Below are 19,807 nucleotides of genomic sequence, written 5' to 3' on the forward strand. Positions count from 1 at the left end.
ACGTAAAAAATCGCCATGAAATTAATTCTATCATTTGTTTTTTGTGGTCGTTATTATTAATAAATATTTATAATGTATTTTACAGATGATTATAACTCGACACATATCCTAAATATGATTATTTTTTATTTGGTTGAAGTTCCATCATTTTAATGAAACTTATTCTTATTTATCAATAATTTCCCTTCTACATTAACATTGGCATATACCGTTTGATTGTAACAGTGACAAAATTTATAAACATGTCCATCAAATTTAAAGACATCCCGATTCAGTAGAGATAAGTGTCAATGTAGCAATGAGTCGAGAGTTGGGTTATTATCATGCCTTTTTTCACAAAACAATCCAGAAGTTACAATGCACTTTTTTTTACTGCATTGTAAATTGTGACTTTGGCTTATTTTTGTGCATAGACGCATGTCATTATGGCGTTTCAATTTGTTTTCGTGGTGGACCCACTTTTGGTCTCGATATGCCAAAAAATATCAAAAACCATAAAGAAAAATACCTTACAGCATTGAACTTCGATTTGTTGACTATTTAGTTAAAAGAAATTTGGAGCAGCTATAAAGAAATTTACGATAATAACCTGTGGAGAGATGTGACCTGTAAATCGGTACGGAAAAAAGGGCAGAAGTGGGATTTCTCACCATCCATGATCAAAATCACCAATAAATAAAGAAAGAAAATAATGCGTTGTAGGGCAGGTATAAGATTAGACAGCTTTCTAGACTCCCCATAACACCCCTCTCTCTCTCTCTCTCTCTCTCTCTCTCTCTCTCTCACAAACACAATCTCTCTCTGAAACAAGAACACATGTATTCACATATGAATGATGAATCAGTGGTGGAAACTTGCTTTTTGAAGCACAGATGAATCCTCCTTTTGATGTGCTGCTGTTTCCTTCTACTCCACCATCATCAAATCGATCTTCTTCTTTCTCCCTTATCCTCTCTCCCCTTCTTATCCAAAAAAGCTTCCATAGGTTTGAATGAATCATCATACTTTCTTGGAGTTTCTTTCTACGTTGCTTTTAATTGTTCTCTTCTGCTAAATCCTTGCTCCCTGCACTTCTCTTCAAAGATTCTCTCTCCACAATTTATTTCTGCTAGGAGGTAATTCCAGATTTCATCCTTTTGTGTATGTGAAATAAATTCTTGTTTCGAAAAAGAAAAAAGAAAAATGAAAAATGGGTCTTTGAGTGAAACTTGAGTCCAAGTTGAAAGCTTTTGTATTCATGATTTTATGATCTCTTCACCATGAATTCTTTCAGGTTTCTGCTTTGAAACTAGTTGATCTTTCAATTATCATCAACATGCTGCTTGCTTTTTGGTGATTTTAAATTGTTGTCTTCTACTGTTCACTAACATGACCCAAAGATCCAGCAATCTGGCTCTAAAATTTCCTCTAAACTTCCTGTTTTCACATTCAAACAAAGTCATGGTGTGGGGATCTTGACTTTATCTTCTGCATAATCACAACATGAATGATTCTTGAGAAAAAGTTCAAATCTTTAAAACCCCCATCTTGATTCAAGTCTTTGAATTCCATCTGTTTTATTCTGGGATGATGTTAAGGCTAATGGGTTCTGGTTAATTATCAAGATTCATTTTTTTAAATTTGGTTGCCTACTTTATCTGCATAAAAACCGTAACATCCACATAAAATAACAGTTCTTGATGTTCTTTTTCACCTTTAAGTTCAAATCTTTAATTACTTGTGGATGTTGATCTTTCCCAACTATTCTGGTTCTTTCCTTGTTCAATCAGATTTACATAAAAAAATTATAAATAAAAACAGTTCTGTGATGCTTCAAGATCACATAAAATATGGTCTTATCGAGAGAGGTCTAGAATCTACTACTAGTACTTTTGGCTCTTTGATTGAGAAACCCACTCTGATCTCTATTCCTTTTCATGATCTTCACATATTTTGCAGGCTAAAGTAGTTGCTCTAACTTGGAGTCATCTCTCTCACTAAGCATGCTTTTAGTGGGATAATTGGAATGCTTAATTTGAAGTTCTAGAAAGAGAGGGGCTGAAGAGAGTTTATTGGGACTGTTATAAAGGCAGCACAAGAAGACAGAATATAATCTGTAGCAGATGATATCCATTGATGATCATCCACCACCAGATCCTTCATCATCTGATCATCAAAATCATCATCAACAAAAAGAAGTTTCTCATGAACTCAAGATCAACAATGGTGAGAAAGCTCCAGCTTCTGTTTCTAACATAGATCTGCTGAAGCCTAAGGATTCCATTCTTGATGACACCAAAAACCCGCTTCCCAATTTCTCTATAAGGTGAAGAACAAATTGATCTTATCACAGTTACTTCACTTTTATAACTGTAATTTATTTCAAGACATATTTTTACTGTATCAGATCCACTGTAAGACAGCACTGTTAACGGGTGATTTTTGTGATTCAGGCTCTCTTTGACCACTTGGAGTAAGTACTTGGCTTGGATTTCATGAAAAGTGATCAATTTGTTCTCAGTTCTGGCCTTTGATTCTATTCTTACCAACATGGCTCTTTTTGTTTGACAGTTTTGCCCAATCCATGTTCTTCATTTTCCTCCTTATATCCACCTCTCAATTTCTTGTTTTCCCTTTTCTTGATCCTACATCTTTATAGATATGATTTTATCACCGATCTTTGTAAATCTTGTTCTGGGTTTCATGGGTTTTGCTTCTTGTTGTCTGCATATGATATAAGGTGATTGTTTTATGCCCCTGATGATTATGGTTTGATTGTGTTGCAGAGATTATGTTTTCGGTTCGCGATGCAAGGATATTGCCTCTAATTGGCCTTTTTCTCAAGAAATTTTGCAACTTTGCTTGCAATATGGTGTGAAGAATTTATTGCCACCTTTCCAACCTCTTGATCTACTCATCAGTAATCCTAATCAATCTGGTAGCAGATGTGCTGTTGAAAATCGTTTACCCGATGAAGAAATCTTAAGCAGTTCTGAGGGAAAATTTAGTATTGAACCTCAATGTCATCTTGAAAAAGACTTGGCTCACACAAAATCAAAGAAATCCCACCCTGCTTCATCTGAGAAGACTTCGAACACCACTAACCAAACTGCGGTTAAGAAGTACAAGTTCTTTATGAAATTAAACTCTGGTGTTGAACGAGTTGACCAAGAGGTCACACCGAACAATTTCATAGTCTCAGAGACCATGCTGGCTGCTAAAGTTTGCCCAGTTTGCAAGACTTTCTCATCCTCTTCAAACACCACCTTAAACGCTCACATTGATCGCTGTTTATCTGAGGAATCAAGTATGAAATGGACTACAAATCCCAAGATAATCGTTAAACATAGGATCAAACCTAGGAAGACAAGGTTAATGGTGGATATATATAAAACTGCTCCATGTTGTACTGTGGAAGAGCTTGATAGAAGAAATGGTACAAGTTGGGCTACTAATTCGAATTTCCCAGATCAAGAACTCGAGTTTCAAGCAGAAGAAAAGAAAAAAGAATCAAGGTTTGTTCCTGAGGCTACTGGTCATGATGGCACCGTCTATATTGACACAAACGGCACAAAAGTTCGTATCTTGTCAATGCCAAAAGTTGGTACTATAGATGATCACGAAGCTCGAAAGTTACAAAAAGGAGGAAAAGGGAGTAAAATTACCGCGGAGAAGAAGAAAAAGAAAGCTTACAGGCAGAAAAATCGCGACAAAATGTTTAAACTTAGCCCGAACAGCAAAAAGTTCTGCTCTTTAAAGCCTCATCATCCTGTTTCTGAGGTTAGATTCTTATTGAGCTCTTCTAATACATGGTTAAAGTTTATTTTTTCTGTTTGATGCTGATTGTAGGATCTTTAGATTTTTAATAGAAATAGAAACAATTAATAGAAGTATGACTTTTTAGATCGTTCACAAACAGGCGATAGGTGGCCAAGAAGAAGATGTTGCCATTGAAGAAAGATGTGATAAACCCATGAAAGCTCGAGAAAATAAGCAAATGGAAGATTTGGCGATTACAAGGCCACCGTTGGCGTGTTCTAAACGAACTCATCTTACAAAGAAAAGGAGGTCTACAATGTTGACAAAGCCAAAAGAAGGCTTCCCTTTGCAGGACAGTTATGAGGATCCTCTGGGTATTAGATCAAAGGGTGGCAAGTTCTCATCGTTGCAAGATAATCCATCGTCAACAAGCCAAGAATGCAATGCAGGATCCAAATTTAATCCGAAAAGGAAATTTTCACATTGCTTATCAAAAGAAAATGCGGTCATGGAACCTTCTCAAGATTCTTCGAAACAGAAATCAAGAATAGAAGAGGACACGAGCGAGAATTTGTCTTTTGAGATTGTTAATGTTCTTGAAGCCAAGAGGAAGAAATCCGTTACTTCCAAGATTACTGCAAATGGGTATTCTTCCCAAGAACTTGAGATTGCGTTCGTGGATCCTCTACTTGATGTGGAATCTGCTACCGCTGATGAAATCCCATCTCATTCTGATGTTCAGGAAAGAAGTTTCATGGGTTTGAGGAACTCATTTGATGATCAATTTTCAAAGATGGTAAGTCGAGTAGATAACAAGTTTGACATCGATAAGATTATGATTGAGCATAATGCTGAAGACTGCATGGATGATATCGAAAAGGAAGGTAATTACTTTCACGAGATCGATCCAATTCCAATTCCTGGACCACCAGGATCCTTCCTACCTCCTAGCCCTGGTGGAGATATGGTTTCTGAAGAACTTCAAGGCAATTCATCACTTACAACCACAAGTAGGTTTCAGTCAAGTGAAGAACAGTATCATCATGATCATATGTTGGATTCTCCCATTTCAACAGTCTCAAGTTCCAGTTTGGCAAGATCTGATGACAAGTTATCTGTAGGATTTGCTTCCCTTCGAGATACCAACCTAAGCTTCACAAATGTTGTAATTGATGTTGTAGATCAGAAATCTTCTTCTGTGAATGCCAGTAACTCGAGATCAGTTGATGCGATCTTCAAAGAAAAGGGTCTCACTCCATCTGGCTTCCAAAATCATGAGCAGCCTTGTGTTTGCTCTAGAAAGGAGGGTGTGCTCTCTAAGAATGTTCCTTCATATCACCAAGAATCAGCTATACTAACAGAAGGAGCTTTTGAGTCCAACAAGAGACCCGAGTTGTTTTCCCTGATCATCAACCACCCGGAGTTACCATCACCACTACCACCTGAAACTGTTAAACCGCTTGCTGATCCTTCGGTCAAGTTACCATTTTACCGCGATTTTGAATCTGTTGTTAGACCTACAACACCTGTTCTCAGGCTTATGGGGAAAAACTTGACTGTGGTGAAGACAGATGACGATCATCAACTTAGAACTCCATTTTGCTCGAATCCTTTTGGTCATCAACAGCTGCATAACATTCAAAACAACGACCACACTTCTTTCTTCCATGGCTATCTTTCTGATCAGAAACCTGTAATCTTTAACCATAATCAAAATGACTCCAAATCTCGACATTTTAATGTCCACCCACCAAGAAATCTTGCTGATTTGAGGCTCATTACGGCACCTACTACAGACTGTAACAGACTTGATGTTGATAATAACGAAGAGAAATCCCCCTGGAAAGCCACCAAGGAGATCATTGTAATCGATGATTCATCTGAAAACGAAGCTGATGCTCGTATTATGCTTCAAGAACGCATGAGAAGAAACCATCATCTATTTGACGGCGGTGTTTCATCGGCTTTCCACCATGGTAGCTTTGGAGCTTCAAACGCACCATATCCCAGATGAGTTCTTCTTCTACTGCATGCTATCCTCGTACTAGCTAAGAATCATGAAGATCGAACTGGAAGATGAATGGAGTTTAGTTAAGGTTTACAGATGAGTTTTAATTTCAATGTTTACATGGTTTTGTTCCTTAATTAATTTTGTATGATGACTAGTTTCTTAGGTTTCCATGCAAAGAGATCGGCCAACCTTACTTTTAAAGCTATGAAGGAATCCATTAATGCAACACCATGTGATGCATGCAAACATGAATATATATATCCCTTTATAATTAATTAAAAGGATTTCATTAGAATGTTATCACAGAGAATTAAATGTAAAATAATGGATATAAAATAAATATTAATCGTAAAAACTATATGATAGAAAAGGGGACTTTTGCAGCATCTAAGTGGTATATGTCTACGTTTGTTTAGCAAAAAAGAAATAACAAGTTTTATTAAATTTGAACTTGTAATTTATAATATCACGTGTAATGAAGACGGGTTTTATTTAGCATCTCTTATCGAGGTTTTTATAAGCAAAAAATATAGTGTCTTGTAAGAAAACTACCATTGTAGAGAGTTTTTTTTATAAGCACCCCAAGTCATTTGAATTTTTGTACAAAAATTTTGGTTCTTACGATTAAACTTGATGTGAATTGACATTTTGTTTTTTTTTTTTAAAGTTATTATAAAGAACGGGGATTATGCATTTTTATACAAGTTTTTAATTTGGTGTAGGTGGGGAGTTGTATATATGTAATTGATTAAAATGTTTATTACATACATTGCTTAAAAAGATATATAATATATAGGCTTGTATAAAAAGTCACAAAATTAAAGAGTAAATTCACCATCAATTTAATTTAAACACTAAATTATGGATTTGGTCCATATGGTTTGATGGTTTTTATGAAAACGTCTCTAAACCTTATTTATTATTGATTAGGACTTGTCGTATGTTGTGTTTTTATAACAAATTGGTCCCTTCCTCTAACGGTCATATAGTTTGTTTCTCCGTTAACCTTGAAGACATTGTTCGTCTTTTTTTCTTTTTAGTCTTTATTCGAGGGACCAATTTCGTAAAGCTCACACAAACCACATAATCCATAATTAAGTCTAAAAAGTAAAAATAATAACTTTTTATCCTTTGAGTTTATTAAATTAATTAATTATCATATTTTAATATATAATATATATTTTTAAAATAATATGTTTTATGTATGCATATATGCATATACGTTCAAACGTCACACACATAGTTATACCTAGTGAGGTTCAACCGTTCAGAAGAAACCACCTCCATCGATAATTAGATTAACTGATTCAACGAGTGTACTTAAGTGGACATTTGTAAATATTTTTAAATTAAGAAAAATCTCACCATCTCTATTGTTATTTGAAAAAAATGAAATCTAAACAAAAATCGAGCGAAATAAATTACACTACACTGATTTATTTTTTTATTCCAGTTATTTATTTATTTAGCGTTTTCCTCTTAACTTAACTCACTCTCTCTCTCTCTCTCAACACAAAATAAATGAAACACCGAAAAACCACGAAAAAAACCGGATAAAAAAATATATATCAATATGGATGTCAAATTAATGAGAAATGTGATTGTTTTTTGGTGTAATTTATTTCGCTTGATTTTTGTTTATATTTGTCTTTTTTCGAATACAAAATAGGTGGGACAAAAGTTTTTTTATTTTAAAAATATTGTTATAAACGTCTATTTAATCATATTTGTTGAATCAGTTAATCTAATAATTGATATATATCATTTCCTTTTGAATCTCATGATATATATGTGTGTGTGTGTGTGTTACGTAATATATATTTTTTGGAAGAAAATATATTGTCTATTAAAATTAAACTTAAAGTTTAATAATTAATATATATATATATATATATAATAATTAATTAATTTAATAAACTCAAAGTATAAGCCTTTAATTTTTTTTATTCTTTAGTCTTAATTATGAATTTGGTTCTTGTGGTTTGTGTGAGCTTTACAAAATTGGTCTCTCAAGTAAAGACAAAAAATGGAAACATACGAAAGTGCCGTCAAAGTTGATAGAGGAGCTGGATGGCCGTGAGGGAAATGATCAATTCGTTAAAAAATGACATACGACGAGTCTTAATCTGTAATAAATGAGGTTCAAGGACCAAATTCGTAATTCAGTCTAGTTTAAATTAAAATTTCATAAAAAGAGAATGCTTTAGGGGTATGTTTTGCAAACTTAATTTTAGTTTTCAATTAGATATAATTATAAAAAAAGTATTATGATTATAAAAAAATAAAAAAATGTAATTGGGAATGTGTTGGAATCAATATTCATTTCTAAGCACACCAGGGTTTTTTAGGATGAAATGTGTAAGGATTAAGATGAAAAATACAGAAATCTCTAGTAATAAAGTTGATGAATGTACAGATGAGATTCATATCTTACTCCTCATTCTAACTAATTTAGACAACGTTTCTTGAGCCGCCAAAGTTTGAGCATGATTATGACCAAGCATCACCGTCCTGATGCTGATACACCTCCTGCAAAGCTCTTCTGCGTAATCAAAATGCCCGCCTCTCATTAACAATCTAGCTCTCGTCTCTAGCAATATAGCCTTCAACAGCGTCACATCTTGCCATACGTACTCATCCATTCTCTGCTGCTGCTTCTTCTTCCAATCCTCTATCTGTGACACAAATGATTTCTCCACTTCTTCAAGAACATTTGCGCACACTTTCAGTAGCTCCAATGCCGAGTTGCATCTCGAGAATGTTGTGAATGCTCCAATCGCTAAAGGGAGAGCTGTCTTTTTGATGAATTGAACCATTTCGACTGCTTTTAGTTGCACAAATGGTGGTGTGGATTTGAATCCAAATACTAAGAAAACCGAAGCCCAAAGATGGTCTGAGTTCAACATCGGGTTTCCGATCTTTCTTATGGCTTGGATGGTTGCTTTGGCCGCCACTAAACCCCCTTTTCTTTTCGCGAAATTCTGAGTTATCGGGTGAATCAGGATCCAACATCCGGGCGATCTGTTGCTTCTTTTAGCCAGGCCTAGCTTTACTAAAACAATGGCCGAATCCTCTTCGCTTTTCCATTTCTGGCTGTTTATGAAACTCGAACAACAAAAGAAACTCGAATTCATACACTTGGCCCATTTCTTGATTCTGTTTCTGGATGGGTTCATGTGGGTAGCTGCAGCAGCTAGTAAATTTGCAGAAATGGGCGATGGGGCGAACCAAGATCCCGCAAGAAGCATCTTGAACGCAAGATGATTCTTAGTTCCATTGGCTTCGTGCAGAATCGTAATGCAAAAGATCAAAACTTTGAGCATAAACCGGTTGTTTCCCCAAAATGGTTCGTCTAAATGAGATGAAGCCTCGTCTAAAAGGATCTCGTTGATCGATTGAAAGAGAGCCGAGGGCGATATAGTGAGTTCAGATAGCAGACAACCAATCACCCATAACCCGAAACTTAACCTCCCCAATTTCTGATGGAATTTTCCTAGAATTTCGACCTCTTGAGATGGGTATTCTTTCCTCCGTCTCCCTCTCATCAACAGCATTGCATCCGATAACGACAATGGTTGAAGTTGCATTGGTTCAAAGTTCATTACTTTTGGAAGCCTTGTCGTGATAATCACATGTGAAGCTCCAGTATTTCTTGGTATCAGATCGCTTAAATCTTTCCCTTCCCACCATTCTTTCTCTGTTTCAAGATTATCGATGATTAACAGATAAGGCATATCGCGAAACAACTCTCGTTTTACTCTCCGAAAAGCTTCAGTTTCCTGCTCATCGAAACTCCTGATCCTCCCTCTTTCTTTCTCAGCATCTGCACTGACATCTAACCCCAAACTTACAGACAGATTCAATAGATTCTGCCTTAAATGTTGGGATTCTCCACCTACCCAAATAACCATCTTGTATCTCTGTGAATACCTGTGAGCAAATTCCAATGCGAGCTCTGTCTTCCCCATTCCAGATCCGCCATTGATGCACACCAAGCTGCTTCCAAACCTCTTGTATTTCCCACTCTTCGATTTCTTGTATTTAGGCCTCTTCAATGAATTTCTCCCAATCACTGGTTCAATCCAAGATTCTACATTTCTGTTTCCTTCACCTTCGCTTTCCTCATCTGCAAGTCCTTCAGAAGTTCCTGGTGTTCCGCCATTGATGACCACCAGGGAGCTTTCTTTTTCTCCAAAATTTCCACACCCAAAGAACACACTTTCGATCTCTGCAAGCTCCTTTTCTCTACCAACGAAAAATCTGTTCTTGGGAAACGGCATTTCATCCAAGTTTTCGATTTCTTTATCGACATAGCTCTTCCTACCAAGCTTTCCCCTTAAAATCCAAGCTGATCTAGCTACACAGCTTCTCCAATTACCCTCATTTGCTTCCAGCTTAAACTCATTGGATTTCATCAACCCGTCAATCGCCTCTTTGCAATCTGAAGTCCGAGCAACAAGATTGGTGATCTCATCAAGATCGGTATCGAAGAAAATTGGGATCAGATTCTTCTTTTGAGCAAAAAATCTGATTTCTTCAGAAGTGAGATAATTCAAAAGGCTAAACCTGGTGACAACCACAACCCCAAATGTGACTGAACAAATTACCCTGTCAGCAATCTCATGGCTCTGAGAATCTGAATATTTGGCTCTGTCTGCAACAAAGCAAGCAATCCCTTGAAGCTCAAGCTCCGATTTGACCCATTTGCAGAATCGCGTCAAGTTCGGGTTTTGACCGTGATATCCTATGTAAACATCACAGCTCCTCAGTTTGGCACTAGAAGCCGGCGAGACAGACCCTTTTGCCAAAGAGATCCGAGGAACTGGAAATGAGAAGGAAATACGAGGTGCAGTTGTGTTAATAGTAGTATTATCCGAAATCTTGAGGTTTGTGGCATCGGAAAAATCGTATCTTTCCGATGGGGGAGTGTAGGAAGTGCTCGGAATGTCGTCGGAGTGAGACCCAGAATAGGATACCGGAGTGGAAGGTTGAGTAAATGTACTGGGTGTGGTGGTGGTGGTGGCGGTGGCGGTGGATGGATGAGTGATTCTTGGGTTTTCTTGAGGATGATTTGAGTCGTCTCCGGTGGCTCTGGGAGATATGTAAGGTGACTGGAGAGCTGAAACAAAGGCTGAAGATGATGGAGAGTTATATGATGATGATGAAGTAGCAGGAACAATGGTGGTCAAGAAATCTTTTCTGGAGTTATATGCCAAATTTGGTATCTTGATGGTGAGGTTAACAGTAGCATCAATGGCTGAAATCCCTTTAGAAATCTTGTTAGATGATGATGATGATGATGATGATTCTCCATTCATGTTCAAAGAACAGTTTCGATAAATCACATTCAAGAAAATAGGTTGAGATACAACTATTGACCAGAAGTTGGAATCAAGGAAGAAACTTGGATTCTAGCGTCTGTGTTCAAAAGAAATGATGTAAAGCTGTTTTGTGTGATTGAAGACTGATTCAGCAGACATGATGAGCATGAAGAAGAAAGCATCATTTGTGGGGCTTCATGAGTCAGAAGTACAACACATTATGCTTTTCACTGTTAACTGACCTCAAGAAATCAACACTTTTTTGACATCACATATCAGTATCTGTTGAGATCATTGGAGCACAACATCACCTTAACAATAACACAGATCTCTCTCTCTCTCTCTCTCTCTCTCTCTCTCTCTATATATATATATATATATATATATATATCAACATGGAGCAGTTGAGTTTGTGGGTGTAGATCCAAAAAGGGGTTTTAAGCATAAAATAAAGATACAAAGTGGCATAAAAAGAAGGTGCAGAGTGTCTACAATTACAATCCATGTAAAATAATGAATGCAGAATTAATATAATTTTCTTGTGTTTAGGCCTTTCTTTTGTTTTATATTGTGCTGTTTAGTATTCAAAATCTACCAAAACATATGATTATAATCTAATATATATTTTTTGAAGAATCTTTTAAATAAATACACATAAAACTTACTATTAAAACATTAACTCATAATATAATACTTGGTTGAGCAAAGGGCAATCTTGTAAATATACTCTCCTTATATATCTAACAATAACATGACAGTCACTATTTGGCCATGGAACTCTGAACCATCTATTTGTGCCCATAAGACTTCCCTCTTTCATTGAATACATCCCCCAATATAAGCGCCACACCCCTGACCCCCATCCCCTCATCATTCAATTTACCCCCCTTAAATTAAACTAGTTTAATCAAACTTATTTTATTTGCATAGTTAGTGCGTGTTCTCTCTTTCTATATAAAAAAGGTTTATAGACAAGTTGATAGAGAGGGGGGCCTTTGAAATGAATAAGAGGCAGCCATGTTCTGGTAGTAATGTGCATGTTCTTTCTTTAATGATATGATTATGCTCCTCTGGACCTTTTCATTTACTACTTGTTTTTGGTATTTCTTCTTTCATTCCTATTTTGTCTGACCATCTACTTTCCTTCTCAACTAACTGAATGTTGATTTATATATACATATCAAGAAAAGAAAAGAATACAATCTCTTTGAAACTAAAAACATTACGTCTTTTCATTACCGAAAATCACTTTGTTGACAATGGGTTTCCAACTCCCGTGATAATTACTACTCGCATCTTTTCTTTCATAAGTATTCACCAACTCTTAACGGCTCATAACTCGTATCTTTGTTAGGTCAAATCCATAGGTGTTATCTTTAACAAATGAATGTGGCATCCAAATGGAATCAAACCTAAAACCCTTTGTTTTATGATGAGATGCTAGCACGATATTCCACAACATAAACTGCACATATATGGCTTTTTGTTTTAACTTTCAACCTATTTGGTTACATTGATAACACAAGAATCAAGATGTCTGTATCTATTGTTTACTCATTCAAATATAATTCATGATTCAATATCATTTTAGCTTTGACTTACAGTATTTCCTTACACTAACAGATAAGAAAATAAATTTTGAAGAGTGATAATGTGACACCCTCAGTTCTGGAAAGAATGACTAAATTAAAAAATTTGGAAATACATCAAATAAAGGATAAATCTCTTACTATAAATCAATACTTAATTTAACTATAATATCAAATTTAGATTTAACATCAACAATTGATAAATCAAGTCTTACATAAAGACTAAGTCAAAGTCGGTTGTTACTAAAACGCAATAATGGTCGCTATCTCTAAAAGCGGGAGACGTCAACGAATAACTAAATCCCTTCACGTGCATTTATCTAGCATTCAACTCTTCACAGTTCGCTAGTACCAAACCCCAATGAGGACCTGATGCACATGCCGACAAATAAAAAGGTTACGCTTAACGCCTAATGAGTTCAAGCAATTTTCATCATAATCGTAAAACGGTTTAAAACAAACATGTTCTTTAAAAGGACTCATCATTTAAACCCAATTCATAGAAAGGAATATCTTTACAAAGATCATTATTTTCAATTCAAATATCCATTTTAGACAAATAACCAATACCCAAACTCACCCAAAACATACGCAAGATTTAAACTCCAAAACACCAGTTATGTTAATAAATCAATATATTCAACACACCAAAAGCATGGGTAAAGTACCCGAAAACAATACCTTTCAGTGACTGTGGAGACCGGATTCTATTGAAAATGGCAGGAACACAAAGTTAAGCCACTTATCAACGTTCTTGAGTTTCACCTCAGGTCATGGATCCCCATATACGGCTCCATTGAGCACTAATACAAGATTCCCAAAATGACCCTAGTGTCTACTCGACCTTTAAATGAGTCTCACCACAAAGTCACCAGTGTTTGTATACGACTCCAATGAGCACCACTGCAAGGCCTACCCCCGTATACGACTCTATTGAGTGCCACCACAGGCTATAACTCCTAATACGACCTAAAATGATACCACCACAAGCTCACTACTCATGACTTGAGGACTAGTCAATAACACATTAAGTGTGGACATGAAAACTCCACGCTTAATAAGAAGACAAACTTATATGCCTATGGATATAATGCATTACGGTCTAAAATTATATGACACCAATTGAATGATTATCGCACTCAAGACATGTAATAATCAAGAAATATGCAGTCAATGCAACGTACGTCAAAGGCTCCACATTGGGCCTTTAAAACCGGACAAATGTCCCAAATTTTATTTAGCTAAAAACCAAGTTATAAGGCCCCATAAAACACTTGACTACTTTAAATAAAGCCAAGGTAATCACATAAGCTGAAAAGACGTATTTTCCCAATATATGTCATAATTACATATAAACTTCAAAAGCTCAACATAGAGCAAAATGAATCGGACAAATGTCCTTAAGAGTCAACCGAGTCAAAACCAATCCCAAAAGCTCAACAACTCCATTGATTATACAATATAAGTCAAAAAAAGAAATAAAATGTATTTAACCAGCGTTTATGCAAATACTAACTCAAAACCCAGTTGTTGGTTGGGACAAACCATTTTCTAAATGAAATATGTTTATATTTTCAAAATTCCTCATAATACAATAACATGCATTTTCCAAACGGTTTATGAAGCCAAATACACCAAAATACATTAATATCAAATTATCTTCATTTGTACGATAAATCACTAGAAAAACACATTCTTGAGATTTTATTTATCAAAAAGTCAAAAAAAAACCCCGAATATAAGCATTTTATAAGATTTATTAACCCAAATTTACCAAATATATAAACTTCGTCAAATACTCAATTCATTTGATAAACATCACGTAAAACACATTAAATACTTCAAAATCACATTTTGGCATGTAAATAGTTTTCACAAGTCAACTTGAACTCACCTCACCTTGCTAGTTTAAATTAAACCTATGTTTTAAACCCAAATCTTTAGTAAAAATATTAGCAAATCAAATTCAATACATTTTTCAAAATATTGTATTATGTAAATTTTAATCTTTTTTTAGAATATTTTATTTCACTAGAAAAACCATACATTATTTTTTCTAACTTGAAACTGACTGAATTATAGACGAACAAGTTTTTTAAATTAATTAATTAATTATGAATTCATGTCGAATTTTGAAAAATTTGGTTTTAATTCGAAACATAGGTGTCTTGAAACAATTGTTCATGTTTTAGAAAAAGGGTGTTATTGGAATTATCTTGTATTCGTTGTTTATTTTGTATTTTATTTTGTGTATCGGAAAGATAAGCCTAACAAATATATTAAACAACTTTTTAAGGATGAAATGGTGTTTTCTTATCTTGAATGGGTGGCGGCTTGCATTTTCTTAACCAAGTCTTTAAAGCTAGTCAAACCATTCTTTCTTGTGGTCCGTTCTCTTCTTTTTCATCAGGATCAACGATTTCTTCAACTACAAGTATATCGATCTGTTATAGATACTTTTAAGTTTGGTTTTTTGAAAGGGCCTTTGGCAACAATATCATTTCCCATAGCCATTTGCAGTTCCGTGAACACTCATTCTTTCATTTCAAATAAATCAAGTGTTGGAAAACCTGTGTCCAATTCAACTTCTACATGTACCACCATACATACAATATTCTTTCTTAAAGCAGCTTTCATAGTCCACTTCCATTTCCCGTTTCACTTCTCTACATTTTTTGTACATATGCAATCAAGATTCGCCAAACAAAGAATCAATTATTATCTCAAGCTTTTGTTAATTAAAAAATGTGTAATAATTACACTTTCTCAAAATTGTGTGGGCAAACTACTAAATTAGTAAATTGTGGTTTATTAATAATTTCAATTTCATCCATGGGGTTTAAAAATTGCTATTTTCATCCTTTTTAATTTACAATTTATTGTTATTTTCATTTTAATCTTAAAATAAAAAGGGTCAAAACACTAAATGATCACAACCCATAAGAACCGAAAAACAATAAATTATAAATAATAAAAACCGTGTAATTTTTAAAACACATAGAGATAAGAATCACATTTTTTTTAAAACCACAAGGATAAAAATCGTAATTTACTCCATAACAGACGATGACGTGGCAGAAGTATAGGAGTAAGTAGGGCCCACGTCACGTGACTTCCAGCTTGACGGTTATTGTCGATACATTTGGCCCACTACTTATACCTGCGCTATGCCCACCCTCCACGTTCGAATATTTATATTTATATTTATTAATTTATTTTTACAATAATTATTTGTAACGATACGTTTTTCCCAAAGGTAATGGCTTCAACTTCCATATCCGTTCCAAAATTTAGGGTTCCAGTTCTTCCATTCCATCAATTCAGCATCATTTCCCCCCGATTACGCTTCTCTTATGGAAACTAAGGTACGTTGAAGTTTCTTCTTTTTTCTTATTTACAGTTATTTAATCCCCCCTAAATTTTCAGTTACATCTTCTGGAACTGAAAGATAACGCCATTGCTGTTCACTTCAATCCAATCCAATCCAATCAATTCCCAACTGGAAATTTTCAGATTTAATTTTCCTTACAAAAGTTAACATCTTTTCCCTGATTCATTTTCCAACAGACGGAGATGATTGTTGTTTCACATCGATCTTGATCTGAATTCTCGACTAGGGATTTCGATCGTTTTTGCTTTTTTTTGTTTCTCGTTTACATTCAATCAGTAGAATTTAGGAAGTGAATGCTCTTCACTACATTTGATGGATGATAATGTGTAGATAGACTTCGGAAATCTTGGAAATGTGAGTGGTAAGAATATAAACCATGGGGATGTCACCTTACCAGACTGTGATGTCTTCTAAAGAGGATGTGATTAAGTTGCAGGAATTGAAAAAATGGCGAAGGAAACCTAGAGAACTTGTTAAGAAAACAGGTAGTAACTTAGATGGTAGAAAAAATGGAGATTTTTCAGAGAGTGATGATTCTATCCCATCGATAAATACTATGGTGAATGTTAACGGTAATTCTCCAGTTAGTAATGTCCTTTATGATGATTCTGGATTGGGTGGTTTACCTGATTCTGATACTAAGGAAGATTCAGAGAACAGTGAGGATCATAGTAGCAGATCTTCGACTGCAGCTAGTGCTCCAAGAAAGAAGCATGAGATAATTAGTTTAAATGGGAGGAATTCAGGCATTTCATCTGTACCTGGTGATCAACAGAGGAATGGTCTGATTGGAACCAGCAAGAAGGCTAGGGGATTCAAAATGGAGATGGAAAACTCTTATTCGAGCATGGGATCTGACTCTCGAAGCTCCAACTTTGTCTTTGTGCAGGGTACTAACTCTATAGCATCGAAAGGTAAACAGAGAGGCTGGTTCACAAATGATAAACATTTAAATGAAGAAGCGGGATTCATAAATTATGCTGAATTTGTAGATGTTTCACAAGAAGAGGTAGAGGCTGAGAACTCTTGGGAGGTCAAGGAAGAAAACAAACATGACGGGTCGGTGGACCTGGATGATGCTGTTGCAAAATCTCTCACGGGACTCGATTCTGTTCAGGAGAAACTTATTAGAGGTAGCTTGTTGGCCTCTGCTTTTGGTTTTTCAATATTGGAATCATTTTGCTTTTTGATATTCATTCATTTCAAATAACTTCGGACATATGGTGCTTTTATGATGTGGATGTCGTTCAAGTATGCTATTAAGCTCTGATGGTAATTCAATCATTAGCTTTTTGTATCCTATTGTTTCTGATTTCCAAAAAATTTGCATTCTATAAGTTTATTCAGTCAAGTGCTCGTCTCTTGTTTCTTTTCTTTATTTATTTAGCCTGTTCTTTTAGCTCTAATGGCAGCTTCTTTATATAGCAGTTAGGTTTAGGATGGGATAGCTTTTGATATCCCATTATTTTACCGAGTATTTCTACCCGTGATCTTTCTATATTTGACTGAGGGCCTGTTTGTTAGCAGCTTAATTAGCTTAATAGAATTCACAACTTATTCAGTCTGCTATACATGGCTGTTTAGTAGTGGCTTAATGGTATAGAAAGTGGCTTGTACAGTAACCTTTTAAGGGGAGCTTTATGCAGAAAGCCAAGTTTTTTCTGTACATTCCCCTCCCAATTAAAAAACATGCTTCTTTCATCTATAAAAAAAAACCTCCCAAACAAAAACCTTCTCAATCTATACGGACAAATTAATCCACACAGATAGCTTTATCCATACACAAGTTAATGGAAAACCAACGAAACCGCCTCCGAGGCTTACATTCCTGATATGTAAAATCTCAAATAAAATTGTTGCTGAAAGTCTGAAACATGCTTTATTAGTTTGAATTAACTGTCTGCATCTTGCACCTTGGAACCAGTAGGCTTCTGCACCTGACTTCTGCTACCAAGACAAATGTTCATCGTGTTTTCTATGTTAAAAATGATCAGATTTATCTGCATCCATTAACAAATGATTGATTGCAGTTGCTTATGAGATCCGTTTGTACTTGGCAGAAGTGCAGAAATTGAAGGAAGTTGGGAAAGATGATTCCAAGATTTCGGAACTGGAATTCACCTTGGGTTCTGAAGAAGTTAACATGAAGCTTGAGGATCTGTTGAAGAAAATAATCCAAGTTGATGTAGAACGAGTTGTATTGATCACGACAAGCGAAAGGAACTGGCATGAAATCAAACTTATTTTACGTCAAAAGGACATAGAGGCATCAGCAAAGAAGGAAGCTTTGAATTCAAAGATGGAGACTAGAGAAGACGTAAAGAAACTGAGAAATAGGGTATGTAAATTTACTTCATGTGTTATGTTCCAGTTTATTCTATTGCTCGTAACCCTTTACCTGCAATTTTCATCCCATAACATGGAGATTGTACCCACGTAGTAATTTAGTCGTAAGCAGTCGTAACATTCAACGTTTTTGTTTTTTGGGTTAAATATGTGATGTTGTTTTGTAAGGGGTGGGTTTCATGAATCAATTTTGCCTGTTAATTTGCTTGTAGAATGATGAATGATGATAATGGGAAGTGAAACTCTTTTTTTTTTTTTTTTTTTTTGAAATTTGGTTTTGTGATTCTTGAAAAGTATGAGATTTGGATGGAAGCAGCCTCCACATGCACTTTCTATGTTGGTTTCTTGATTTGAGTCCACGAGACTTAGGGAGTCAGTTGACCCAGTAAACTTTTATCAATTTCGTGTTACCTTATTGGATGGACATGACAAGTACTGGGAGTCTTACTTGGTAAGAACAATGGCAAGGGTCCACTTGGCTGGCTTTGGGATGGAATTCCTGAGTACCAACTGTTTTTCAAATATATAATATGTTTCGGATCTTGATTTAGAAATATCAAGCGGTATATTTATTTATTGAAGAATATAGGGTTTGGAGATGGATAGAAAATGTTAATACTCTAATATTTGATGAAAGTATTTATTCTCTTAAACATTGTTATGGGTTTACATCTTATTTTAAGTTAGAGAAAAGATGAAATAATTTTACATAACTTATGAAGTATAAGACGTTTCATTCAAATTAAAATGGGAGAGTAAGAACACATGATCAAGCCCATAAAAACGGGTTTAAGTTTGTTATATTAAACTTTTAGATTTGATTCACACCATCTAATTTTATTGGGGGGAAATATAAAATTACAAGTAGATAACAATCTGACAAAAAGGACATGAGATATGATGATCTTAAATAAAATTGCAAGTGAATAACAATCCCTTGAGTAGGATATGATGCAATTGCAACATGACATGGCAAATATGAACCACCTTGTTAAAATTACTGTTTTGTTGAATTATTTTATTATTTATTTAATATATGCATGGTTAATAATAAAATGTTAAAGTATTATAACTTATAGTTTAACATATATCTATACTATATTGTAAAGTATTTGACAAAAATTCTTAAAAACTATTTTTTATGGGTAAAATATTGTTTAATAATAAATATTACTTAAAACTCAAGATTGCAAGTAGATTATGCATAACTACAACTTATTAAAGCTCTATATATGAATTCGTGTAACTAATTGCAGATAAATATAATCAAATACAAGATAAACATCTCATTTTAAATATAAAAAATTTAAAATAAAATTAGGATTATTATTGAATTCTAACAGAATACTTAATTATTATCTTTATAAAATTTATATTATTAAACCAAAAATAAATTATTTTATTATTAAAT

General features: G+C 34.8%; 3 protein-coding genes across 4 annotated transcripts; 2 read left to right on the forward strand and 1 right to left on the reverse strand.

Annotated features, from left to right (window-relative positions):
• The first annotated feature begins 759 nt into the window (after nucleotides 1-759).
• LOC112500109 lies at nucleotides 760-5,963 on the forward strand. Its single transcript, XM_025103409.1, has 4 exons — nucleotides 760-1,115; nucleotides 1,939-2,305; nucleotides 2,766-3,759; nucleotides 3,899-5,963. The coding sequence occupies exons 2-4, from the start codon at nucleotides 2,103-2,105 to the stop codon at nucleotides 5,750-5,752; spliced, it is 3,051 nt and encodes a 1,016-aa protein (XP_024959177.1). The 5' UTR covers nucleotides 760-1,115; nucleotides 1,939-2,102; the 3' UTR covers nucleotides 5,753-5,963.
• Nucleotides 5,964-8,172: 2,209 nt separating this feature from the next.
• Nucleotides 8,173-11,067, reverse strand: LOC112500380. The gene is made up of 2 exons (XM_025103864.1): nucleotides 10,839-11,067; nucleotides 8,173-10,763 (listed from the first exon to the last, which is right to left on the reverse strand). The coding sequence occupies exons 1-2, from the start codon at nucleotides 11,065-11,067 to the stop codon at nucleotides 8,173-8,175; spliced, it is 2,820 nt and encodes a 939-aa protein (XP_024959632.1).
• A 4,844-nt stretch (nucleotides 11,068-15,911) lies between these two features.
• On the forward strand, nucleotides 15,912-18,626 carry LOC112500062 (WPP domain-interacting protein 2-like). 2 transcript variants are annotated; one of them, XM_025103327.1, is made up of 4 exons: nucleotides 15,912-16,024; nucleotides 16,227-16,964; nucleotides 17,043-17,183; nucleotides 18,111-18,626. In XM_025103327.1, exons 2-4 carry the CDS (start codon nucleotides 16,427-16,429, stop codon nucleotides 18,488-18,490), a joined length of 1,059 nt encoding a protein of 352 aa, XP_024959095.1. In that variant the 5' UTR covers nucleotides 15,912-16,024; nucleotides 16,227-16,426; the 3' UTR covers nucleotides 18,491-18,626. The 2 variants fall into 2 exon arrangements, with proteins under 2 accessions (XP_024959095.1, XP_024959094.1); XM_025103326.1 differs by having other exon boundaries at nucleotides 16,227-17,183.
• The last annotated feature ends 1,181 nt before the right edge of the window (nucleotides 18,627-19,807 follow it).

This window comes from Cynara cardunculus (assembly GCF_001531365.2).
Source record: "Cynara cardunculus var. scolymus isolate 2C chromosome LG 17, CcrdV1, whole genome shotgun sequence".
NCBI classification, from domain to species: domain Eukaryota; kingdom Viridiplantae; phylum Streptophyta; class Magnoliopsida; order Asterales; family Asteraceae; genus Cynara; species Cynara cardunculus.